The 27,051-nt window shown below is 54.4% G+C and overlaps 1 protein-coding gene across 2 annotated transcripts in view; it reads left to right on the top strand.

Annotated features, from left to right (window-relative positions):
* The window catches only part of LOC122373409 (histone-lysine N-methyltransferase SETD1A-like), a 65,742-nt gene extending 39,014 nt beyond the window's left edge, over nucleotides 1-26,728 (top strand). Inside the window, exons 3-6 of one of the 2 annotated variants that reach the window (XR_006255039.1) lie at nucleotides 5,771-5,879; nucleotides 7,803-7,825; nucleotides 13,823-15,002; nucleotides 26,165-26,728. Coding sequence is in view for 1 of the 2 variants with exons in the window: in XM_043351428.1 (XP_043207363.1) it covers nucleotides 5,771-5,879; nucleotides 7,803-7,825; nucleotides 13,823-14,649 (959 nt within the window). In the remaining variant the exon portion in view is untranslated. Of the gene's footprint in view, nucleotides 1-5,770; nucleotides 5,880-7,802; nucleotides 7,826-13,822; nucleotides 15,100-26,164 lie in introns of those variants that run through there. The other variant, XM_043351428.1, reaches the window with a different exon arrangement.
* Nucleotides 26,729-27,051: the final 323 nt, after the last annotated feature.

Genomic DNA, 27,051 nt, shown 5'->3' with positions numbered 1-27,051 from the left:
ATTACGCCCCGTCAGGTCCCGGCGGCTGACCGTCTCAGACACCGTCAGAGGGCTCCGGAGATAAGCGGAGGGATGACGCGTGGCTGGATGACTCCTCGATGGTTCTAGCTAATGACCGGAACAGCGCCGGGAAAACGACAATCAGGACGATGCGTAATGAACAAGGAATTAATCGATAAACCTGTGGTCGTGCTTAGAAAGACTGACGGTGATGTAATGGCACCATCTCGTTGATAGTGACGAGTTGAATGATGCGAGGTCAGTTACGTCATGTGTTGCGCAGTTACAGTTCAGCGCAGCAGACGGTCCGACTGCATGGAGCCCAGCCGCTAACCCATGTCTGCAGCGGACAGCCCTGTCGGCGGCCCTCTGAGCCGTCCTGGCATCTCGCGGGATCCGCCGGCATTGTTCGATCGGTGACAGACAGGCGCGTGGCGGCTCGGCGCCGTCCGCGCGGCCCGACCTCTCTGTCCTGTCGGCGGGGACAGGTCCCAGACAGGCGCGTGGCCGTCTGACCCCGGCCGCGCCGTGCTGACAGCAGCAGCGGGCGGCTGCAGCTGGAGAGACGGCGCCGCGGGGTCAGCCGGCGGCCGCCGCGGTGACGGTGTCAGCAGCCGGGTCAGCGGTCTGCTGCACTGTCAGCGGCCGGTCAGCGCGCCGCGCCGCCAGGTGGGACGACTGACCGGCCGGCCGACCGGCCGCGTCAGCCATTGGCCGCGCTTTATGGCACATCTCGGAACCGATTCGGCCCCGGCAGACGAGGAACAGGTGATGTACAGCCACTGCAGCAGGGTGGCGATTGGTCCCGGTTTTACATCGGCACAGAATGGAGCCGCGGCACTGTGTATTTAGTCCATTCTCCTTTCAGCGATAGCATACATCAATAGCTCGATAATTGCAGTTGGCCTGCAGCACTGTCTGCAAGAGTTGAACCACATCTCGGCGCGGCACTGCACCGCTGCTTCTCCCCCACATCCGCCGCTGAGAGCCGGCCGAAGCCGGGCTCCGGGGGAAGGTGGGGGCGGGGGCGGGGCCGGACGGGGACCCAGCCGCGCCACTCCTCAGCAGTGAGGGGCCAGCGGCTCTCTCCAACAGATACACGTCTGCTGCACTTCGATGATTTGTTGCACGACGCTGCAGTTTAGCATGGATTGAGTGCTAATTATACCGATCGTCTTGCATGTCGGCGCCTCCTCACTCTTCTAACTAGACGGTTATTGTCTGAAAATTTGGCATCGGCCTGCACACGGTGTTGCATGTCCTTCGCCACTTTCGCTTGCTCTGAGTGAGCGCGGATTCATCACGCCTTTGTTTGAGGTGACCGCAGGATGGTCGGTTTGGGCCGCCGTTTACTCGTGCGTACCCGCCTGGGGCGCCGTCAGTTTCCGGAGGAGTTGCGGCGCCGCCTGGCACCTGTTGGGCTGTTACATCCAGTTAGTGGCCAACAGAGGATGTTACAGAGATAATGCCGTGAGTCACATGGGTAAAGTCGGCCGCGGGTTGTCTGAGACGAGGCTCAACAGAGCTTGTCCAGGTGCTGCCCTCACTGAGGACATTCCAATGTGATCATCGCCGAGAAATCGCAGCTGGTCGGTCTCTCTCTCTCTCTCTCTCTCTCTCTCTCTCTCTCTCTCTCTCTCTCTCTCTCTCTCTCTCTCTCTCTCTCTCTCTCTCTCTCTCTCTCTCTCTCGAAGAGTGCCTCGCTTAGCCCTGATCATCTCAGTCTTACGTACCGACATCAGCCGCTACCCGTGCACCATCAGCCCATCAGCCTCACGTCAGGCGCTGACCAGAGCGGGCTCAGTCATGGATCGTGTGATGGTCCGCACGGCAAGGGGCGGCACCGGCGGCATTCCCTCCGTCACGGCAGGCGCTATCGAGCTGAAATCCACCGTGCTGGCCCGCCCAAACAGTCGGATGCCCCCGCGTACCGCTGCGCCGGCTTGCAGAGCCGCGGCCTTATCACCGGCACAGGGTCAAGAGTCCACAGCGCAAGGGCAGTGACATGCATTTCCGCCATCGTTCCACCATCACATCATGACACCTCAGCCGACTGAGTGACATTGGCTGATGCTCCTCATCGCAGAACAGATGTATGTACTGTGATGTATGTACTGTGATACGTGAAGCTGCTCCCGAAGAGGAAGAATCAGTGACTGGCGATGTCTGACTAAGAGTGCCTAGCACTGCAGTCGCGTTCAGACGGTGTTTAGTCTATGTTCCCGTATTTTGCACCAATATTATTTATTGTTAATGTTGGCGAGGATTAGAAGATTTTAACATTGCTTTTCCCGTCTATCGGACATGACTGGGTCGTTAGTCACAGATGCTGTAAAAAATAATCGCTGATGTTAACATTCTGCACTGTGGAATGTCAATGGTCTAAAAGAAATGCATATAAACATGTTATATCAATGCACTAATGAACCTGACTGACGATCCCTGAAACGAGCAGATCGGCATGCCTTAGTAAAACCCAAGACATCACCGATATTGAGCTTATTGTCCTGGATAAGGCCGTGGCTAAAACAACCATTGCATACCCACTTAATTAAAAAAAATCTCGGTGTCAACCGCGGCCAAATTCATGACAGAATCGGACAGAAACTTGCTTGATCAAAAGTTTCAGCCTTTCGATGAAGTCTGAGCTGTGATAAGCTGCCAGCATATGCCGTTCCAATCAATCCTCGTCAGTATCGGCCTGGTGTGACCTTGTCTCATTAGGAACAGGAGACATTTTGCAGCACTCTGTGGGTGGGCGATCTATGAGTCTTATCGTGCTGACCGCCGCTGACCGCAGCTCTCGTCAACGAGTGTTCAGCGTCCGCGCCCCGTACCGATAATATCGGCTAATCGTTACCAGAGTCCGGCCACTAGCGCCGCGCAAATAGCGCTCCCGTCTCACACATGGGCGCAGACATTTTTGATGGTCCTCTATTACATTTTTAGGGACGGCTAAGTGTTTAGTTGATGGTGGTAATCTGCCGATCTGACAGGTCTGTGAACGGACGGCATATCTGGTGTCGCTGACGCATTAGGTGCACCGGCAGCGGTTTTTGAAGGGCCCCGTTCGTGACATGTCGCATCTTCTAATGACGAACGGCATACTTGCACGGTCGTTGGGCGGCTGGTTGGACTGTGCGCTTTGCCGCTCGTCATTTGCGACAGCTGTGATACCAAGCTACAATTTTAGCCTGATCTACTATCATGGTGACGACAGGGCGTCACCGTTGGCCTCTCAGTCATGAAGAAATGCCATTTGTGAGATAATAGGGTTCATTCATTCTTAGCGGAAGGTGATGGTTGTGTGGGCAGCCGACAAGACCGATCATTTCCCGCATCCTTGACAAAGAGCGCCAATACCACTAATTATAAATTGAAACTGAAATTTCATTTCGGGTGTGCTGAGGTCCACCTTTTACTCAAGCTCTCCAGTCCGCTACGACCAGCCAGCATGCCTCACGCCTTCTCTCAGAACCCTTTCTCTCGCCATTGACACCCAAGTCTCCGATCGTGGTCCCTTCTCCCTCTCTCGCCTCATCAGTCGAAGCGGTCCGTGCTGCGCATGAGAAGTCGACGGCAGCTCCGTGCCGGTGCCGGAGCGTTCCACCGATCACCGAGCAGCCGACAGTGCGGCACTATTAATCACACTCACACCGGTGCGGGACGGTCACCACCCGGCGGGGTACTTACCACGGGGTACCGAGGGGGTACGAAGGGTACCGCGAGGTACGGAGGGTACCGCGGGGTACTACAGAGGGTGGGTACTGTGGAGGGTACAGGGGGTACCGTGGGGCAAGAAAGGTGCCGCGGGGGTACAAAACACATTTTCAGCCTTACAGTATCCTCACGCATTATACGCTTACTTTGTGCTCACAAGTCACAGGTAAATAAAGTGAGTGAGGAAAGTGAGTGAGTCCCAAATGCGCTGGTAGAGTGTATAAGTCCCATCATGAAGTAGTGACTGACCATGCTGCGAATCTCACAGCAACGAAGATCGGACTTCAAATGCAATGCTAAAATAGTGCCTCAGACACGTGAGTTAATTCGCCAGTAGCGCAGGTGTTGCAGATAAGCGAGATTTATCAGTCCGGGTATAAGCCGTGACAGCCCTGTCGTTATGATCAAACAATGCAATATGCAGGTATCCATAGCCCGCTGCATGCATGATGAGGATTGTTATCATGCGCTGGGGGAATAGGCAGCCGTTTGAGTTACGTACCCGGCCGTTCAACCGTTATGCACGCGGGTCTGAACTGGCACGTGTCTGTCCCGGTCGTCTGTCCCGTTTGGGGAGCGGTGAGTCCATTGTCTGGCGACAGTAGCCGGCCCGGAGTCGTGCCGTCTCTGGAGAGCCATGGCTCTCGACACCGGCCGCCGCCGGGGTCATCCGTTTCACGGTCGTCGCGCCCTGAGAGCGGTGTGAAGTCGGTGCACGTGGCGGATCGTCTCACCGGCGGAGACAGCTGTGACCGAGCTGGCAGTGACCTCAGCGCAGGGGCGCAGGGGCGCAGGAGGACACACACCTGACGTGAGACGTGTCGGTTCTACCCCGGTGGCCACCCAGGCAGCGGCCCGGTCTGACCCACCGGCCGGGGTCGGACCAGTCGGCAGGGCCGCCGAACGACAGCGCTCACTGCTCAGACAGGCACACATTTGAATTTTCGACACTATCAGATATCGCGCTCCCTGGAATTCATCCAAGAGATCTGCCCGCCAGAAAAGGCAGCGAATGGGTTGTCACGGATGAATAGTGGAATCTTAACGTATCAGATTGGTCAAATAATGTGTGTCATCAATTTCAATGGCTTCTATCCAAAACGGCTTATCTTGGAGTTAATACTGTAAGATATAACTTTGATCGTTTCAAGAATTCTGTCTAAACTTACTGAATTTTGCGGAGACTCAGTATTATACAAACCTGCAACTGAGTATTTTCATCCAGGACAGCTGAGATCAAACGGACATCGGTAAGCTCGCAGTTGGCAAATGAGGTCCGCAACAGAGCTCCGAACGTATGTAGATGAACTACCGAGCTGAACCATATAAATCGACCGCTGTCTCGCCCAGACCCTACCCTGCATGAAAGAACGTGTTTATTTCGGGGGAACCGGGAACGCGGGCGGGGTGAACGCTCCCGCTCAAGGTAAACATGTGCAACCGCCCGGTATTCCGGAGCGGAGCGGCGCGCGCAGTGGCCCGACCCGGCGCTCGGGGAGCCTGTTCTTCTGCCGCTCGGTCAGAGGCCGGCATCAGTCACTGTCGCCGCTCGCTGCCAATCGCGGTCGGCATCGGAAGTCGGACACAATTAGCGTCACTCGGGGGCTCGGGCCAGTGTTCGTCTTTGGAGTCCCGCTCATTAGTGGATGCAGCGGACAGCGGCGGCAGCGGACAGCGGGACACAATAGCGGACAGCAAGCAGAGAGCAGCAGCGAGTGGAGTTTGACACCATTTGCCGGACATACAACAGCGCACAGTGGAGGATGGAAAACAGAGCCTGCTTTCAGCATGAAGGAATAGCGGCAGCGGCAGAGCTGGGTCGCCAGCCCCCTGACTTTATGTCCCAGCCCACTGACTGCATCCTCCAGCCCCCTGACTGTATCCTCCAGCCCCCTGACTTTATGTCCCAGCCCACTGACTGCATCCTCCAGCCCCCTGACTGTATCCTCCAGCCCCCTGACTGTATGCCACAGCCCACTGACTGCATTCTCCAGCCCCGTACTGTATTCTCCAGCCCACTGACATTGCGTTTCCCCCCTATGTCCCACAGAGGAGGCGGCCGGCGGCTCGTCCTCGTGGATCCCCGTGCTGGTGGCCGTGGCGCTCCTCTCGGCTCTAGTCGGCGCCGTGGTCATGGTAGTACTCATCCGGTGTCGCAGGTGAGGTCAAAGGTCAGGGCGGGGTCAGGGGTCGCCGGGTGACGGCAAGGGCCAGACCTGGAGATGGTCGAGAGGTCAGGATCCAGGGGTAGAGGTTAGATGACCAGTGATAGTCACGTCAGAAGCTAGGTTCGGGGTCAGCCGGTCAGATAAGCTTGTAAACTTATGATGTAAGGTCAACACTAGCTTTCATATTGCGGGATCTGCTGAACTGATAGGTACGATTTTTGAATAGGATGACATATTTCTGCTAGTTCGTTCCGCTCACCTTTGATAGTGCAATAATTATTTATTTCGTACATCATTGTAGTTATATCCAATCCCATGCCTGAGTCTCACTTTAAACCTCGCTTTCTAAACTAATGTCATGGCAATGTTCACTGCAAAACATTAATCAACAGCCATTGAATGTGCTGGGACTATTCTTAGACGAATTGAACTGCTTCAAGCCTGCAAAAACATGAATGAAACCATATTTAAGGATTGGAGGTAGATGGAGGCAGCTTTGCATAGATTCTACCCGACATGTTTCCCATACTGCCCAAACACAGCCTTTGGTAGGTACAGTGCCGGCACCACACCAGGCAAATCGGAGGCACACCGGGCACCGCTCTGCCTCCCAAACATGTAACCACACTTTAGCGTTGTCACGGCGGGAGGCCGCTACAACCCGATACATCACAGGAACTGGTGGGGCGGGCCTAATCAGAGAGACGGCCACACAGGCCGAGGGAGCAGCTGGGGGAGGGAATGCAGTGTGGGGTCGAGTCTGGGCCGATTTTGGGGCACGTCTGAGCTAAATTTGAGTCAAATATGAGATCTAATCTGAGTTGAATCAGGGCTGAGTTTGGTGACGATGCTGGGTTAGGTAGTGCTTGTGATAGCATTCGCTCACCACTGCAACAAATTCCCAGGGCGCCTGGTTCAGCTGTATTCCCGATTGACAGAAGCGACAGAATCGCCGATGTATCAACGCTTCCAGTCCCTGTTGGTGACAGGAGTTGCTGAGCTGCTTGGCCTGTTCTACACCGCTGACAGCATGGCTCAGCGCTGTTAGATGGCCCAGATTGGAAATTTACAACTGAAAACGGTTGGAGAACTCGGCTCACCGGTGTTCGAAGTGATACGTCTGCTCACTATGATCGGCAGAGTTAGGCCATCTGGCTACACTCATGCATGACCTACCGGGCTGCTTGGTGCAGGCGATGTACATACAGCTGAAGAGTTGAACACCATTTTAAGAAAAGTACGTTATTGTCAATAAGGCAGAACGTTGCTGTTTGGTGCCAAACAAATAAGTGCCTAGTGGATATAATTTCCACTCTTCCCAATTTTGCACAGAATGTTCAAAGTAAACCGGACTCTATAAAGGAAAATTAATTGGCTTCATTTTTGAATCCGAGTTCCGATTGACACCTACACCAGCATCATCTGAAGGTAGCCCTTCAGCACCGAACAAAGCCCGCTGTGAGCTGCCGTCAGCTCTCGGCACCCCTCGGAATGCGCCGATGATAGCGGTATCCGGCTGGTGGCTGGCCATTTTTACGCCGGCGGTGATCGCTCCTCAGCCTCTCGGCCAGCTTTGACGAGGGTTCCTTTCCCTGTGGGTGGGGTGGCGTCTCACACACACCATACAGACAAACGTCAGCGGTCTGGCCTTGTCGGGAAACAACAATACACCACTACCGCAGCTTATCGCGAATTCCCGAATGCTGCCTCCTCCGCTGAGTAGGATTAGAGGTCTGAGTCAGCCGGAGCCGGAGCTGCCGAATGGCGACAGGGTGTCCGGCAAATTAAATGATTTCAAGGCTGACCGTAAATAACCGGCTGGCAGTAGGACAATCCGATATCCCGTCTACATGTTGGCTGCGGTATTTTGCACGTCCACACTGATGATATATTTTGACCGGTCTTCTGTTCCAGATGGCGGGTACTTCCATCAAAAGGTAAGCGTATTTCAACAAAGGACCGTCTTCACTGCAGATATTTTGTGGTGCCTAATGAATGAGCAAAGCCTACATGTGTAACTCCATGCATAGTTAACCAGCTTTTTCTTCGATTGGAATCGATTTTGCATTGTCATTTCACTTAATGAATGCAGCCTGTAATTCAATACTGGTATTGCAGACATGGGTGGAGAATGTTTGAAAAAGTTACCCCGGCCGGCGACCAATAGTCGCGGGAAGACGATATACTCACGTTGTTCTCAACGGTCATCATCAAACCCCTATTCTGACGCATGGAATAGGATGCTGTGTTTGCTCAAGGATGAGCGTTGTATCCGACACCGTATTATTCATAACATTTTTGGAATGATCGAAAAGGCAATTTCCTTTTAAATTATTATTTCTTTTTACTTAAACTTCCAATTTGACACCGAACCCAAACCAAACCATATGCCATTTTGAGTACCTAAATGTTGCGTTTTCAGCTTTTTATTGTGTCTCAAAATAGCTACAAAAAGACAACTCACCATAGTAGAAGCTTTACAGAGAAATTGACAGATCGAACCAAGCAAAGCACTAAAATAGGTCACTGACATCCACGGGCGTAGGTAGCCTTTTTCAATGTTGGGCGGCTCTTATAATACAAACAGGGAGTCGATCCAGGAATATCGACCGGTCCCGGTCTCGTAGCTCAGTTGCTAGAGCGTTGGATTCCGCGTGGCGAGAGCACGCGGCCCGGTTACAACAGTCCGAGTTCGAAGCATGATGGCCGCTCGGTGTTTATGAGCACCCTGACGGGTACGCTCATAAACGGGTGTGGTTGCGGTTAGTGGCAGGTCAGTTGAAGGCAATGAGGTCAAGCAGTAGTTTTGAAAAAGTGCGCCGAAGGCGCGCCAAAATTTCGAAACTGAACAGGATGTGAGAGCAATCTTGGCATTGGCGACCACACGCGGGTCTTAGGGTTGGAGATTATGGCAAGTTAAGTAAATGGTAAATACCTACCTGATTTGCAATATTACGCCCATGGAAGTCAACATTCGAAGAGCGTGAGTTTTCTTTTCTCGTATGGAGACAGCTTTTAGGATTTACAAGAGTAGAAAAGTTACCCCGGCCGCGCCGGGGTAGGCTGAAAGTTACCCCGGCCACGGCCGGGGTGGCCGGGGCAGGTTCTCCACCCATGATTGCAGAGTCTTTTTAGGCAATGGAATACCTGACCGTTGTAGTAATTTGTAACTGTATAGCTCGCATTCCTTCACTGGCCTCTGAGATTTCACCGACAGACATGACGACCCGCGGGTGGCTCAGCAAACCAGACTGTTGTAGCTCAGTGAGGTCGGGTAAGGGACGAGGGACTGTGCTGGCGGAAGCACCTACCCACGGCGCCAGTAGCGGTTACAGTCGGCAATTTAATTCGGTAAACAATCGAGGCGGTAGGCCATTGATGCCCAGTTCCATGTGGGTGTTCTAAAACAACGGAAAGGGTATCATCAGACATTTTCCCGTTAACAAATAGGATGTCGGCCGGCAATGCTCCCACATTTTCAGTAGCGGCCCTGCAGGGTTAGCCCGGATGCTATTGGGACATTTTTATTGGACCGCGAGGTCATTTGATGACTCATGACCAGGCGTGGCAGAGGGTGGCCGGCCCGGGTTCTCTAGATGATCCAAAGAACTCGATGTGCCGTCAAAAAAACCTCCGCCAATCTACGCCGTTAGTCCCTTACTTTGTCAGTATCCTCTGTCGGTCAGTATGCGGTAACAGTGAGCGGACCTGTTCGGGCTGTTCTGGCCAGGTGTGTGGGACGCTCACCCCTGGACCGGCGCCCGCTCGCGTGCCGATGTGTCTTCCAGTGCCGCCGCCGCCCCCGCCCCCCGGGGCCGGCCAGGCGGCGTCCGTACCGAGTGCAACTCACCAGCACCAGAGCTGCTCGCATTCGTCAGCTGAAAACGAGCGGCAGCTAAATTGGGTGTCGCGCCGCGCCGGCCAGCTTATCCCAGTCGGCTCATAAATACTCTGATTTAGTGTCGATTCGGCCATTTTTATGCTAATTCGAGCGGGCGGCTCGTCGGCCGGACGGCCCGCTGCGCGGAGCCAGAGCTGCGGCTCGTAATGCGGCTCGGGCGCGCTGCAAACCGCTGGACGGCCGCAGTCCGGGGACACAGTGTCCCGGCCCTCTCCGGCAGTCCATCAGCGGCTCATGGACGGTCCGGCCCGTCCCCTCCTCCGCCAGCCGGACCTCTGACATACAGCTACCGAGTGGAGACTCGGAGCTGCTCAGTGGCGAGTGCTGTAATAGGGGGGCTGCTGCAAACGACTCGGGACTGTCATATGGAGCTTCACCGAGCTCCCGCGCCGCTGTTGGACCGTTTGACCTCGTCCTGTGACCGCATTCCACGCTTCACTTACTCGCACCCTGTGACTGCACCCGTGTCTTTGTTCTGCACCAAGGTTCTGTATCTGTCTCCCATGGCTTCGTCCCTCACCTCGTCATACATTCCGTCCTTGAGTTCATGGCTGTGAGTTACCATCGATGCCTACGCCTGGCTCTGCTGTCCCCTCCATCCTTGTTCCATGTCATTGGCATGGGACACTGGGTGGCGACTTTTCGTTCTTTGTTGGTGACTCCCTGTTGCTCGTTCCCTGCTGCCCGTTCTTTTTCTGCTGCCCTTCGACTGTTGTCCGTCCCCGTTCGGTCGTTCCACGCCGTCTGTCCACCCTTGACCTGGAATATTAGGCTCCTGGCCGTTCCCTGCCAGTGGCTCCCTATTTTTATTCCACACCGAGCGTTCCCTACCGACTGCCTTCTCCTAACCATCCAGCTCTGACTGTTCTCTGCCGTCCGTCTACCCCTGACCGTCCTCTCGCTGGCCGTTCGGTGCCGTCTTTGGCGGCCACTGAGCCGGCCGAAATCGCCACTCTCGGCGGGCGACCGACACAAACACGGGTGTGCCGGACGGTAACTCAGGCGCTCCGGCCGGCGCCTCCCTGACCCCGCCGAGGTCAGACGACGCTCAGAACGACCGAGCTGACCTCAGAGGACGTCTGGGGACGTCTGGGGACCGAAATGTCCTCGTGAGACGTTCAACGGGATCACGGTGTCCTAAAAAGTTTGTAAGAGGGTCATGCCCTCCGGTTGTCCTTGTTCTCGGGAAATGTAGAAAAGTAATAGGTAAACTTAATCTTCATCTCCAGCCTCAGCGTGTAACTGTCAGAGGAAGGGCCTCAAAGGATTGTCAGAAACATAATCAATAATGGAAGAAGTGAGTGACTGGGATGACTCGACTCGACTCCATGCGATGACCCTCGGCTCCACCGGTCCCATCCCTCCTTTGCACCGCCTCGACCAGTGGCGGATCCAAGGGGGGGGGGGGTCACATGGGTCATGGCCCCCCCCCCTTGAAGCCCGGGGGCCCAAAGACCTGCCAGGGGCACCACCGGCCTATCAGGGGTATCACAGTCCTAACAGGGGCACCACAGGACCGCCAGGGGCACCACAGGCCTAGCAGGGACACCACGGGCCTGGTGCCCCTGGGCCCTGACAGGACTGTAACGCCCCTGACAAGCCTGAAGTGTCCCCGGCAGGCACGTGGTGCCCCTGACAGGCCTGAGGCGCCCCTGCGAGGCCGGTGGTGCCCCTGGCAGGCCTGTGGTGTCCATGGCAGGCCTGTAGTGCCCTTGCTAGGCCTCTGGTGCCCCTGACAGGCTTGTAATGCCCCTGGAAGGACTGTGGTGGCCCTGACAAGCCTGAGGTGCCCCTGACAGGCCAGTGGTGCCCTTGAAAGGACTGTGGTGTCCCTGGGCCCTGACAAGCCTGAGGTGCCCCTGACAGGCCCGTGGTGCCCTTGTTAGGCCTGTGGTGCCCCTGGCAGGCCTCTGGTGCCCTTACTAGGCCGCTGGTGCCCCTGACAGGCCTCTGGTGCCCTTGCTAGGCCGCTGGTACCCCTGCGCCCGGAGAGGACTGGTGCCCCTGAAAAGTCTGAAGTGCCCCTCGGCAGGCCCGTGGTGCCCCTGACAGACCCAAGGTGCCCCTGCGAGGCCGGTGGTGCCCCTGGCAGACCTCTGGTGCCCCTGGCAGGTCTGTGGTGCCCCTGGCAGGTCTGTGGCGCCCCTGGCAGACCTGTGTTGACTGGTGCCCCTGCTAGGTCGCTGGTGCCCCTCACATACCTTTGGTGCCCCTGGGCCTTGACAAGCCTGAGATGCCTGGCTATGACAGGCTCGTGGTGCCCCTGATAGACCAGTGGTGCCCTTGCTAGGCCTGTAGTGCCCCTGGCAGGCCTCTGGTGCCCCTGCTACCCCTGCGCCCGGAGAGGACTATGGTGCCCCTGAAAAGCCTGAAGTGCCTCTCGACAGGCCCGTGGTGCCCCTGGGCCCTGACAGGCCCAAGTTACCCCTGCGAGGTCGGTGGTGCTCCTGGCAGGCCTCTGGTGCCCCTGGCAGGTCTGTGGTGCCCCTGGCAGGCCTGTGTTGACTGGTGCCCCTGCTAGGCCGCTGGTGCCCCTCACAGGCCTGCGGTGCCCCTGGAAGGACTGTGGTGCTCCTGCCCCTAGGGGTGCTCATGGGCCCAACAGGCCCGTTGTGCCCCTGACAGGCCTGTCGTGTATACTTGCTAGACCTGTGGTGCCCCTGCTTCCTGGCGGGCCTGTGGCGCCCCTACAAGGCCGTAGGTGCCCCTGACAGGTTTGTGGTGTCCCTGGAAGGACTTTGGTGCCCCTGACAAGCCTGAAGTGTCAAGGACAGACCCTTTAGACGCCAGGGTCAAGTTCGTCGGACTGACAAAGATTTTCTTACCTGATAACGTTCCTGGTAATTACTCACTACTCAGCTTCCACAACATATATACACATAGCACATTCATATATACTTGCTTACAATTGGTAAATGTGGTTGTGGCTAAGAGTTAAGATACTGACTAAAAATAAAAAAGAAAAAGAAAAAAACTGAAAATGGGGGCACCATCAAAATGAAGTGGACGAAATCCGTTGAGTTTTTAATTTTGGGTATAGGTAGGGGCACCACTTCGATTCATGACCCTCCCCTTGGAGTTTTCCTGGATCCGCCCCTGGCCTCGACTCTGTCCTATCTCGACCCGTCTCAGCTCTGTCTCGGTAATCCGGTGCGACGAATTGACGCCACTGGCGGCCGGTCGAACGCAGGTGACGTCTTTATTGCCGCGCTCTGGGAGTGCCCTGGACCGCCCTCTGTCCCGTGCATACCGCGCGGAAGGACCGCTCCTAGCGACCTGTCACGGGGATGGAGGGGGGGGGGGAGGGGACGTGCGGCGGGGTCACACGGTGAAATGCATAGCTGAGAATATTACTTGGAGACTGGTGATGTTTTTATTACATTTTTGATGTAGCGTTGGTTAGACTTTGCGTTTTTTTTCGATACCAACACGATTCATTCATTTGATTAACGTTCTTGGAAACTGAAACGGAAGCCCGAGTAGTTTTTTTTTCGTTTAAATAGACACGCCCTGCCAAATCAGTCATCCACAATGGAAACATAAGACCTAAAAGCGATCGTCATCGAAGACTGGACCATCTAAATCATACCAATCCCGAGTGCGGGCCGTCCTAGTCTGTAAATACCTCAGTTCGGCCGTCCGAAACCCGTCCGGACCGGCCGGCTGCGGCCGGTGCCGGCTCGGGAGCGGGTCCCGGCCGGACCAAATATCGTGTCCGCCGGCCGATAACCGGCCACGAATACAGCCGCCTAATTAAACGATGATTAACTCCGGGAGACAAAATGGCCGGGTGATTAGGGACTGGTTTGGTGCGGCCGGGGAGGCGCGGACCGCTCCCTCCCTGCCCGGCGCGGCCGTCCGATCAGACACCGATCGTTGATCAATGTCCGATGATCGCCAGCTGCGCCGCGCTGTGCACTCCGTGGCCGAGGTGCGGGCTCCTTTCCCCTCCCTCCCCGGCGGCTGCAGCCCCGGCCGCCCACGAGCGGCTCTCTGCAGCGCCGCGCGCCAGTAATCGTCTCTGTTTCGGCAGGTCTGTGCCCGCTGGACTCTACCGACCAGGCCAAGGAGAGCCCGCCGCCGCCGCCCGCCTCCAAGCCGCCCGACGACGGCTCGGCGGTGGCCGGGGCGGGGGCGGGGGCGGCGCCGGGCGGCTGGGCGATGCCCTGGCGGCGCTCCGAGCGGCGGCCGCCGGCGCCCGGTGAGCACGGCTTCGGCGGCGGCCCGTACTCGATGCCCGACCAGGACAGTGTGGTGTACGCCGAGCTGAACAGTGTGGGCGCCAGCCGCGCCGCCGCCCAGCAGCCCTACCTGCTCAACACGTATAGCGAGATCGGCGAGCCGCGCCGGCTGATGCCCGACGGCACGTACGAGAACGCCGGCTACCTGGTGGACGGGCCGGCCGGCGGCGAGTCGGCCGGCTCCGACCCCAGCAGCGCCTACTACTCAGATGCCTCGGGCGGAGAGCCGACGCGCCTCAGCCGACGGGGCCGACCGCGCGCCGGCGCCGCGCCCCCGGCGGCCGTGCGCCGGCGGCTGCCGCTGGCCACGCGACCGGCCGAGCCGCCGCTGCAGCCGCTGCCGCCCGACGACCCACGTCTCCTACACGCGGCCATCGTCGAGCCGATGTGCAGCTACGACCTGCCGGCCGAGGCGGCGCCGGACGCCGACTCCGGACCGCGCTCTGGGGACTCCGGGAACCGCTCCGGCTCGGAGCCGGCCAGCCCCGAGCGGCGGCGGCCGCCGCGGCTACCGCTGCCCCGGCTGCCCGGCCGGCGGCCGCGGCCCGCCCCCAAGCGCACCTCTCCGGACCGCCCGCCGCCGCCGCCGCCGCAGCTCTACTGCTCCGAGTACGTGTGACGCCGCCAGGGCTGCAATAGGAGGACGGGACACCGTGGTGCGGACGCCCAGACGCCCCCAAGGACCGTCTGAGGCGCGTGATACGGACGTGATAGGCCGGCGGCGCGCCCCGTCCGCCGGCCGGGCTGTGATGGTGTCTCTAGTCAACCGTCTGTGTCGGCCGGGCTCAGAGCCAGCGCCGTGGTCCCGCGGACCGTCCCACCAGCGGGACCACCCACCCGCGGGTCACAGACGGCTGGAAGGCGCAGACCGACCCAGTGGGGAGGAGAGCGGACCCAGGATACCCTGAGAGCGGACCCAGGAGCCCCAGGAATCGGACTCTGACTGCACCAGGACGCAGCCCGATCAACCAGGTAAGGGTTAGCTGCGCCACTAAAACTAAACTGGTCATACCTTGCCTCAAACATCTCATCTCTCGCGTACATAACCAATTTGTTGATAAACAGTCTCAAGAACAAGTTAATAAAAAGCAAAGTTTTGGTCGTTTCATTGAACTGCTTCTCAACGCATTAGTTGTGTTCTTTATTGGCATTTTTGTGTGAACCTAGTAAGAAGTTGAAGTTGCGATTGAGTTCCGGCTACGCATTGAAGAAATGGATTCCTTTGTAATAGTCTCGCGAAGACAGCATTCCTATTGGCTACTGCCGAACATCCCGTATCCAGCCTACATACTTTTGGCGCGCATTACTCGAGTGCTTAAGGATTCTTCTCTTCGAGTTAGATTTATTGGGTGTGCTGGTAGCAATGTGCTTCCTTGATTGAAGAATTTCTATGATGAAGGGAGTTATTGATTTTGATAGGATCAAATGTCAAAAATATGTTTGATGAATCTGTGCCAGGAAAATCGCTTGTCATGTCATACCTTATTGATAGGGATAACGAGACGTATGCAATTACGTCAAGACTTAGAGAAAAGACAGGGCTTATAGAATCTAAGCCAACAATATACATGAATACTACCCGCCAGACAGAACATCCGTAAGTGGTTGCTCTCATAGTTCGAACTTCGACAGCTGCATGAATATCAATTGGAGAGGGAGGGTAGGTTATAACGCGTATGCGTTACCGCCTACCTCCTACGTTTATAGAAGGACATGGCTACGTGGAAAAGACGTGACTGGGCGTTGAGGAAAGATGCTGGAGCATGGAGTGGAGATGTCCATGTCAGGCTTCAGGCAAGTTCTCATTTAACCCGCGCCCTGCTGGGGGTCCTGGATTTCCACGCCCTGCTGGGGGGGGGGGTGTTTGAACACCCCCCCTTGTAACTCGGCTCCTGGGCCACGTAGCGATACGCGGAAGGCGGCGTTCGAAAGAGCGTAAAAAATAATGACGAAATCACTTCGGTCAATTTTTTGGTCAGGTCAAAGGTCAGGTCACCAGAGGTCATTGAAGGCAAAATTTCGACGATTTCCAGGTCGAATGTCGAAAATTTCCAAGAAGCCAACGCATAACTCGAACGAATAGAGCTACAGCGCCGCGGAAAAGCGCATTCGATAGCCCTATTAACGCCCTTTCTGAGTAATTCTCTCAGATTTGACCTAAGGTCAACGGTTTTGCCTGCAGGGGGCAAAAACTGCAAAAATAGCCGATATTTTCGAAAACAGTTTTTCTGCAATAACTTTTGACCCAAGCCTTGTACGAGCTTACTTTTACCGGCATCGTGTTCCTCTCGTCAAGACGCATCGAATGAACTATAACTTGACCTTGAAAGGTCAACTTGAAAATTTGACCTCAGGTCAAGGTCATGACCTGACCGGAAAGGGTCATGTTGCATATCAGTCGATCCGTATCGTCGAGCTGAACACATCTAAGGCGTTTTCATCGCTCTAGCATGCCTCTATCAAAAGTTATTTGCGAAAAACTGTTAGATACCATTCGTGACCTAAGATGACCTCAGGGCATAAACAAGGGTCACGGACACCATTTTCATGTTCAGTGTGTCTAAACCACTTGTAATTCGGTGTTTGGGAGTGTGTATAATGTCTTTCATCCAAAAGAGGCGCATTTCAATTTTCTCCCATTGACTTATAATGGGGAGGTCGCAAAATTGACCTGACCTTAGGTCATCGATATCAAAATTCTGAGATATACATTTTGTACATGCTATTGCTCTTAGCAATCGCTGAAAGTTTCAAAGCGATCGGTCACTCGGTGTAGCTATGACAGACATTGAAAGTTTTTATGAGGTGAGGTCACTTCAAGTGACCTGGTGACCTGACCTTGAATGACCTTGGTCTGAAATTTTCACAACATGTGTAGAATTGATGTATGATAAGGTGTACCAAAAACGGCGGCGCTCCGCGCCGCCGTTTTTGAGATATTCGCGAAAAACCACAAGGGGGGTGTTCAAACACCCCCCCCCCCAGCAGGGCGCGGGTTAAACTAAGTATTTAGATTTGCTTGAACATCGGACAACCAATGCACGGAACCAGCTAACCGAAGAAGTGCGCATCAACACAACCTCTCCTTTCTTGTTCCCCAGGCATGACAATGACAACGTTTAGATGACTTCAAGGACAGTTGACAAGTTAATCCTTATCTCTGAGCGGCTGAGTCGAGATAGCCTAACCTTAAACGCGATTATTTCAGCTGCAGACAATTTAATTAGGTAAAAATTAAAGAATGCCATGCCTCCCGGAAGTTGAGCAGTTCGTAAAACCAATACCAAACGAATAGTGGTTGCTTATTTCAAACAACCTGCGGTTACACAACAACTTGTAACCGTTTCCTTCTAGCGCACCAATATATTTCCAACCTGTTTATTGCTTTTGATTTAAACTAATTACTCAATGACCCTAAAAAACAGGCATTACTGATTCCAGCTCTACATGTTGTAAGCAAATAACACGATCCTCGACACAACATATCGGAGTCAAATTAGTCATCACCGTCAGTGTCCCGGTTTCGCCCACATGACTTGCACTGTCCGCCGCTGGGGCCGTGTCCTACCTCCCGGATGTCACACCCTGTGGCCTCTAACGACCCTCTGGGCTCCGCTCACGGTCCGCTAACAAGCCGCCGCCGGGCAGCGGCCACAAACGGCGCCCTAATCCCGTGTCGCGGGTCGTGAGTGCCGGCCGGCCGTCCCACGATTAGCGCACCCGGCCGTGATGGATGTGCCGGCTCGCCGACGCGTCTGTCAATAGCGCAACCGTAGCCGGTCGAGTGGGAGGGCGGCGCCCGCCCGGCGCCGCCGCTACATGTTACGCCGGTGAACCCTCTCATTTGACCGGCCACCCGCGGCCCACAGCCGCTGTAAGTGGCGAGGAAGGCATTCCCGGGATGAAAAGGTACTCTGGCAGGTCATTTGAAATAAAATGTAGTCGTTGAACAGTAGCTATTTGAGGTGTTTTACGAATGGAACCGTTGTCCGTGGTGAGTTTGGTAGGCGTGAAGCTGTGACCCGGAACATTCGGAGTAAATTTGCCATATATCATTACTGAGCTACTGGTATGCCAGTAAATTTTCACCATCACCGCTGCAAATATGCGGTATGCACATTATCCATGTGGTTTGTAAAGTACAAGTCATGCAAATGACGGTAACAAATCCGTCTCGATAATGAGTTTTGCGTTGAACCCGTTCCATTTTTCTTTATTCCTCTCAGTGCCTATAAGGGCTGCCCGTATTGATAAGTATTTTATAAAAAAAAATCATTCAAGTAGGTATCGACAGATACTCTGCGAATATCAAACACATCATAGTATCACGCAGCTGCAGATAAAACTTCAGCATGCAAATCCTGTTTTACACGTGCTTCAACGTCTCTCGGCTCTGTTTGGGTCTGTCTCGAGCGCGACTCGAAGGTCTTACTTCTGACACGCTGACAGCGGGAAGTGTTTGGATTCCTGAACCTCACACAAACAGGTCTCGCTGTCTGCCGGCCCACTCAGCTGCCCGAGGCACGTGCCACGCGGTGGTGCTGTATTTGCAGTTGGCTAGCTATCTTGCTGAGTGATGGGCAAGAAAAACACACTCTGTGTTGTCATAAGGTTTTGCTGTAGACGAGGAAGGATGAGACTGCCTATTTGACGGTGGCCTTTGTGTAGGGCTGTTGTTACAAAGTGACGAATTCTGCATCGTACTGCTCCTAAATAAAGATTTCTATAGCGATGTGGCTTGGCTTCTCTTAGGACTTGCTATTGAATCACTGCATCTGTTTTTGGTATGCACGAAATGACAGCAGCTTAAAACACTGCTTGAGTGATCCGTGTTCAGGCCCTATGCATCCACGTTTCAATGAAACGCGAATTTCGGCACGATTTACATGGCAAGCAACGGAGCTAAAGGCCTTTTGCGCTGGTGGTCTGTCATAAACAAATTGCAACTCTATGACACAATGCCAGTTTCATAAAAGCCACTCTTAACATCTACTTTACGCATTGTTTGACACTCGAGCTACATGGCCCGAATATGACACTTTCCTTTGTCGAGATAAACAATTAGCAAACCTATTGTCCAACGTATACAATGTTGTGTTGAACACCCGTGCTTAAGCACGATCAGTGATCACATTTCGGATACGGACTTAAAAGCGTCACGTTCAACACGTCTTCGGTCAGGAGCGGTTTGGTGTGACGGTGTCAGCCCCCGGTCCCGGTAACCAGGGAGTCACGAATCAGGCCCACTCACGGCCGGGGCTCGTGGGTGCCCGCTGAGGTCACGAGTGCCCTGTTCGTCACGGTGTAGGACCTCTTTATTTCAGACCCCGGGCCCCTGAGGCTCGCAGACCTCTAGACCGCGGGAAGAGCTGATATGATTTGTCAGATAATTTAAGCGTCGGCCGCAGCTGTTGCCTTGAACTTGTGATGACAAAGCCATACGTTTATCTACGATCACGAAGGAAACTGTACGCTTGATTCGTTCCTTCGCTTACATACTTTCTTCGTTCTTGTGTTATGATTTACAAACAGATTAATGCACACTCATTGATTTATTCAACTGTGATGGGATCAACAAGAATGATCAGTGATCGTTTCTTCAAAGGGCTTAAAACTATGCGTGCATAACACACTTTTCATGCCATGCGTCGCTCCCGTCACCTATCGCAGGCTGTTGGCCACGCGTGCCCAGTAGTTGGTGGCCAGTGGCTGCGCCCCCGACCGGCACCGGAGCTCGTTTGTGGTACCGCGCGCTGTTACACACCATTCCTTACCACAACACTATACTTTGTTGAATAAACTGCCCCCGCTGCGGCGCCGGGCATTGAATTTAGAGCCGCGGTGAGTAAAGGGTGCTTCCAGTGCCCACTGTCGCACAATTACCGATAATTGCGCCCGGCCCGCTGGGTGGCCCAAGTGTTAATGGCCCGCGCCCGGACCCCGGCGACCTTATCGTGTTATATTCACGTTTGCAGGCAGTTATTTCCATGTCATTTATGTCACATCCTTGCAAATGATGTGGCCGGTGTGCAATTTAAAGCTCGTATTGGCGAATGTCGGGCAGTTTGATCGGCGACCGCAGTAGTTCGGCAGCGGGTTGGTGGTTGAGGTGCTTCCAGATTGAAAAAAGAAATAATCGAAATGCAGTGTAGCGTAAATTATTTTGCCCCTAGCTTTGTGATTGTTATGAGTGATTCACATTCGGGAACTTCTCTTCATAACTATTCATGCGGGCCTAGGTACATACAATACGTAAGTGTGCGATGATTTCGGGGCAATGGGCTTAAAGTGCCCGAGAGTCGGCTTCCGTAACTGGCCCTGGGACATCAGGTCAATTACTGCAGAGGATAAGCGCTTCTGACTCGAACATACTTCATACTTGTGATGCATGCACATCGACACTTTGTTTTGAATTTAGCTCTGTTTTTGACAGTTCGGGATTTTAAGCATTATATCAGTGATAAATGGGCGAAATTCGCGTCCATGCTATCTTGTTGTTTTGTCGCGACAGGAGTATTTGTTGACCAGTTTTTGTCAGCACTTGATTTCGCCACACAGTTGTCAGCGTTTTTGCTGACAGTTCTTTCCCTTTCGACGATGATTTATGTCTCAGTTCTGCGAATGTGGAACATGAACTTTTGAAGACATACGATATTCATGTGCACGAGTGATCAAGCTCTAAAAGATTTAGGGATGCCTAATGCCTTATCATGTTGATATACACTACAGTACCTATATGCCTAATAAAGATAAAGCACTGCGCACTAGTGATATAAACTGTGATGCTGATAGCATACCTAATATTCTCACCGAATATCTCTGAAAGTTAGACCAAAATGACACTAATTTCCATAGCACGGAGCTACAAGATACAGTAACACCAAATCCTGTTAATTGTCTACGATAGTTCAGACTCCTGTGAGTAGGGGCGCTACCCCAGCCCACCCCGTGACCTGCCCTCCATCTCCGGTCCGTCCGGCCGCTCGGAGCGACGCTCCTACCGAGCGACCCGCCCGTATCAGCTGAGGCCGGTCACCCGATCTCCGCATAACAGGCCACTACATTAAAACGCGCCCATTAGAGACGCTCACATTTCCATAATGAATGACCCGGGCCGTATTTTAACCGGCTCACAAACGTATGCACATTGTACAAGACATCCCGGATAAGCTCGGACCCGGTTAATGAAATTGTGGTTCGCTGGCGTCATATGTTCGAAACATACATTCTGACCGGCCTACTGACTCCCACGAACTGTAGATCCACCCATTGCCCCAGCTGGTCGAAGTGAGCTAATCGTTTAGTCATGAACGCTAACAAACAGTTCGGACTCTGTTGGTACAGCTAAAGTGGCATTGAAACCCAACTGAACAGTCTTTTCATTTATTTAAGCCACTGGACCATTCGTTACGTTGGACATTAAAGATCTCCGTGGTGTTATCACTTGAATAATGATCAACAAATCACGATTAAAATAAATATTAAAACAATCATGAGTGGAGACCTCCAGTTTTGTGGCCCTCGCTCTATCTTCATTTCAGGCGGGTAATCGGGTCCGGGTGCATACTGCCCAACTATGAGTATGTCAAAACTGTTCTTATGTAGGTACTCGGAATACGCGCTGCACCTACAGTGTCAAGGGAAACACCAGGTCACTCTGTATAGTACATGTAATCACAATACCTGCGTGCAAAACCGCCGCTCGTGGACGGGAGCACACTGTGTGGTATAAGTCTGTCACTACACATGCTGCAGGGCGCTCCAGCACGGGCAGCGCCGGCTACAACGCCCGGGCGACTTTCCCGGCCCGGCTAACGGTAAACCACTGCCTTGTCCTCCATCGCCGCTCGATTCGGCCGAACCGCGCCGAGCGCGACATGTCTTGCCGTCCGGCTTCCCCCGCTATCTGCCGGTGGCATCGCATTCTGACGGCACCTCGCGGCCATCATAGGCGGGCCGCTGTCACTGGCGCGCGCTGGGTGCCGCACGCTCCCCGTGTACCGCGCCGTGCTGGCGTGTGTACCGCTCGCTATCGCCGACATCACGCATGGTAACTAGCATATATCTCGCCAGCAAGTGATTCGTCACCGCCGACGCTGAGCGCGGCTCGGCTGATCATTCGGCGGCAGCTGCGGCGCGGACATGGCGCTCCGCGAGCCGCGGAGGTCCAGCCGATCGGCGCCGCTGTCCCGACGACCCCCGATGGGGCGATAGGTACACCGGTGGAAGGCGCTGTGGCGTACTGTCGAGCACCGCTCGGCACGGGTGGTCTGCCAGACGACATCAGTGACATCCTGTCACCGGCGGACTGACAGAGCAGCCGCTGTAGGACCGAGAGCGGAGTCGGCGACATGGACTCCGTTCCTGGAGATGACGAGCGCGGCGGGCTGGACGTGACACGTCACTGACCAGGTGGTGGTGATGTGAGGATGCTGGCGTCACCGTGCCGGCGCAGGTGGTCTCTGAAGGTGCCGCGTCTTCGGAAAAAGCGCAGCCTGCCCGTGTTTTGGTCCGCGTGGGTAGTTAGTAGTTACATCCATCGAATACAGTACAAATGGCCTGTTTCAAACAGATCAGCTCAACGTTTTCCTTTTAATTTCTAAGTCACGAATCATGGTCTGGAGCCTGGAGGTGCAGTAGGTATTTTATGCCAGGATTTGTGAACTGATTATGCAGCAATGAGTGAAGAAAGTGCCGACCTCAATAGGCAATAATTGGTCAATTATTGTCACGAGAAATGCTTTATTAGGACACCTCATGGGACCATCTTTGAACCATTTCTGGTCGCTTGCGATCATCATTCTTACCCTCGGCGAGCTTGCCTGTGACAGCTGAGCCCACTGTGCTGCTGAGGACTTCCGTTGTCATCTCGTGTGTCAGTGTCACCTCCAGAGTGACACACGGTCACCGGAAGCTCCCCATGTTACGCCGTGCATCAGTGTCACCTCCGCAATGACAGTTGACACACGACCGCCGGAAGCTGCCTGCATACGGATACCCGCCGGACCGGAGGACCGTCTTCCGACGTGAATGAATGGTCCGAGAGACACCCGTCCGACCCGGCCCCCACCTGCACAGGCGTCTGACGGGTGTCGGGCCGTCCCGAGACGACCGTCCTTCCGGAACCCGCAGCTCCGCGCGACACGGCGGGGCTCAAACGAGCTTACCCGTGTCGTGCATGAAAATCGGCATTCCACGGATGACACCCGACTTTTCATGTGCCGGATCGCCGGCCGGATCGTGTTGTTTCCATGTATGAAGTGAGATGCAAATGCTAAACAAATATGTAACAGCCGGTAGACAAATAAGTCGGCGAAGTAGAAAGAGGAACGTGAGCCGGCCAACACGATCCGAACCTGCTGGAAGTCCTGCTGAACCATTGATTCGGTTGCTGAACTTGATGATTTCGTTGTCATCTTCCCCAAGCAGGTATAGCGACTGAAGTGATTGCCACCTGGCATCCGGTGCATTGTCATTCTGTCACCCTCTCGTCCGACTGTCTTTCCTTGGAGAGTCTTCAACGTCAAGACCTGCGACTTCAGTCGCACCTCAGTACAGGAGTGACGCGACAGCGGGGGCGGGGCGGCCGGGGACCGAGCTCCGGCTAACCCTGGCCACGGCCGGCGCTCCATCCGTCTCTGTTTGCCGACCGCGGGCACCACGTGACGGCGGCGGCCAATGATTTATACCGTCCGTCCGCCCATCTAAACTGCCATCTCCCGTACGGTGCATATGTGACCGGCGCTCCCAGCCGCGCCGCCGCCGCCGCCGCCGCAGCCGCCGTTCGGCAGAAAACTCGACCCGGTCCGGTCCTGTGTCCCCATCGGTGCAGGCTCACGTCTGGCTCATGCAGATGCGCCGGCTGACCGGCAGGTAGCGCGGCACAGAGCAGCCCGTCTAGTTCGCGACTCTGCCGCCAGGGTGCGGGAGGGCTCCTAATTCACACACTCGCCGCTAGACGGCCGGGCACGTCAGACAGACAGACAGACTGGGAGCTGCTCCGATGATGGTGTCTGCTACCTCGAGAACTGCAGGGCGGTGGAACTATGGCCAGCCCCTCTGGGCATCTCTCGATACGTCTGTGGCAGGTCGGACCCGGAGAGGTCTGCGAGAGTCCCCGGCGAGATCCACTCTCCCACGGAGTCCAGTGTCGCCGGGACCTGCACCGGTCACCGGTGACGGCGCGGAGCGACCCGTGGGCGGGGTGTCGGACACGCGGCAAATGGGCCCATCCATCGCCGGCCAGCGTGCGCCGATCGTATCTGCGTTAATAAAGTCCCACGGCCGGGCCGGCTTCATTCAGAGCGGGGCCGCCGACCGATAGCTGGGACACAGCCGAGACTAATTTGATCGCCGCGCGATGGATTTGTACGGCCGTTTCTGACACATTCAGTGTTCTCTGTGAAATATATTCCGACCTGAGCGGCTACTGTTTGGCATGCACACTAATTAGATAGCCTTTGCACGATACTTGAGAACTGGAAACATGAGAACCGAGCATCGGATGCAACGAGTGAGTGAGAGCCAGTGAATACATTAAAAAGCACCGTGCAACACTCAGTACACTCACTACAAGAGTCCAGGAATACTTCTAGAGCCCTCTCAGAATCCCCTCAAACCCTCGATTATGGGCCATCTTTACTCGATTCTCGCGCTGGCTGAGTGGCAGACAGACTGATGACCACGTCTGACCTCTGTGACCGAGGACGAACAGCGGCCATTCCACCGCCTGTCTCGGCATTCATATCTGGTAAAATACGACAGCAGCAGCTCCCGGTGGCGGCAGGCTCAGAACGTCCGTCCCTCAGCGCTGTACCACGCGACCCGGCTGCAGAGCCACACTCGCTGGCCGCTGTTCATGCAGGAATTAGTCGCCCTTTGTGTGGCTATCGTGTATTGTATTTTCTTTTCCTAGTCTCATGCATATTATCGTGACAGGTAACGTGTCAATGGTGGTTGTATTTGCACTATCGTGAACACATTCATACTGGCAGTCCTCATTTCAATTTGACTACAACAAAAATACGAGCTCTTGGGTCGTAAACTATGATCAGTACCCTCCAAGCACGGATCAAAGTGTACTTATTCTCCATCTCTATATCTAATAGAGCCCCTTGGTCCCATGTCACAACTCATTGGAACTGAATGATTCTGCTCTGGGCGCACCTAATGTTCCTGGTCTGCGGCCACTCAGATTAGGACACCGGTTACGTCTGCCGACACCTATCACGCCCTCTCCATCATATTTCGGTCCCATCTTGACATCCCTCCCCCTCCCAATCCCCGCCCGCCCCACGAGCCTCCCACACAACACACATGTCGCGGGCGTCCCATCACGGATGGCACATTACTCTGTGTCTGGCGCCCTGGGTTCGGAGGCCGGTGGTCTGGAGATGATCCGACCGCACCTGGCTCACCTGCTCTGTGACCCTCGCGAGGACGAGACCGGACGACATTTGTCAATTCAATCAGTGTAGCGGGCTGGTGGGACAGTGGGCTGCACAGCAACGAAAGGACTCACTCCCATGTAGTGCCGGGGCTGGCTGAGAGAGAGACCCGTGATCAGTCTGTTTTGATTTCATGAACTAGTTTTCTGAACATGATAATCGGAGCGGCTTTTCAATGTCGACGCAGCGGTTACGCAAATATAGATTACGCATTACGCATGATGTTGAGCGCAATAAACTAATCAAAATACTATTCTTACGGGCACATTCTGCGTTAGTCATGTCATCTCCTATAATTATGAAATTACGAAAGCACACAAGGCATGATGTATTATCTTCATTATTTTACTTTATGTATGTTTAGCTGCAGCACATATACTACCCAAACTAAGCACATGCGAAATAAAGCATGTCCTTAACTACATAACTATTACCCAGCTCGAGCGTAAGGTCGCTTTCCATAACCGAATCTGGATATGTCAGTTTAAGCAAAGGTCAGGATATGATCATACACTTACAGCATTCGCTGCTGTATTCCGAATACCAATGGCAGACAAATAATAAAACGGCAGTCTGAAATTAAACAGACGTTATACTGTTCCGTGAGGCATAACGAGCACAAACCCAGCCTGAATTTCATTGTGGTGCTCTCGACTGACTGTTGATTTCTGTCTCTTTCTGTTTCAGGGTTCCGGAGGATGCAGCTGAGCTGTGTCTGTCTGAGGCTGTGGGCGGCAGACAGCTGGTTCACTACCGTCGAGCGCACAGATACGCCAGTCGCAGTGACCCCACGGGTGACCTGTGACCTGCACCGGAGGGTCATCAGCAAGGAGCCGCCTCCCAATCCGATCCGGGGTTATATGAAATTCTGGCCAGCCGCGAGAACAGAGGACACAGTCCAAGGTGCTAGGGAGATCCGGGAGCAGTCCTGGAACAGGAGAGGCCTCATGGGGGAGCCTCAGAGTCTAGGATTCCGATATCCTGAGGGAGAGTTCTTTCAATGCAGTCCCCTTAGCTGGTGGCTGCACACCCGTTCTGATGCAATCGTATTTCAGAAGAGATAGCCGTGCCAAACACCTTTGTAAACAGCCTCTGGCAGCTGACCTTTTCTGGGCAAGGCGATCAGAATAAGTGAAAACCTTGGCCAATTCCTATCGCGCTCAAAACCGTCTGTTTTTGACCAATCGCTCCATTCCCAAACCTATTCCGCTGCATTCCACGCCATATCAAAATGTTGTGCTGAGCTGTGAATTGGTAGGGGAGAGTGGTGCAGGAGGCCCCCCCTTAAGCTCAGTTGCTATTTTTAGACAACTGATAATATTTAAGAGCTAACGTGTGCATGCGCTGTGAGCATGCATCATTTTCCCATACATATTTGCATTCAAAATGAATCTAGGGGGTACACAAACCGTAAACTTTAACATTTTGGAAAAAGTTGCAAAAGGGCCTCTTACACTATGGGTATGGTAAGACGCCCCCCCCCCTCGGGCGTTTAACAAGGCAAGTCGACTTGTAAAAGACGTTTTGCGAACACAGCTGCAAGGCCTTTTATTTCGAAAAGCTAAGCAAATACG

The sequence above is a fragment of the Amphibalanus amphitrite genome, unplaced genomic scaffold (assembly GCF_019059575.1).
Source record: "Amphibalanus amphitrite isolate SeventyFive unplaced genomic scaffold, NRLGWU_Aamphi_draft 001489F_arrow, whole genome shotgun sequence".
Taxonomy (NCBI): Eukaryota; Metazoa; Arthropoda; class Thecostraca; order Balanomorpha; family Balanidae; genus Amphibalanus; species Amphibalanus amphitrite.
Note: the sequence above shows the minus strand (reverse complement) of the source record. Positions and strands in the feature narration are given on the sequence as shown.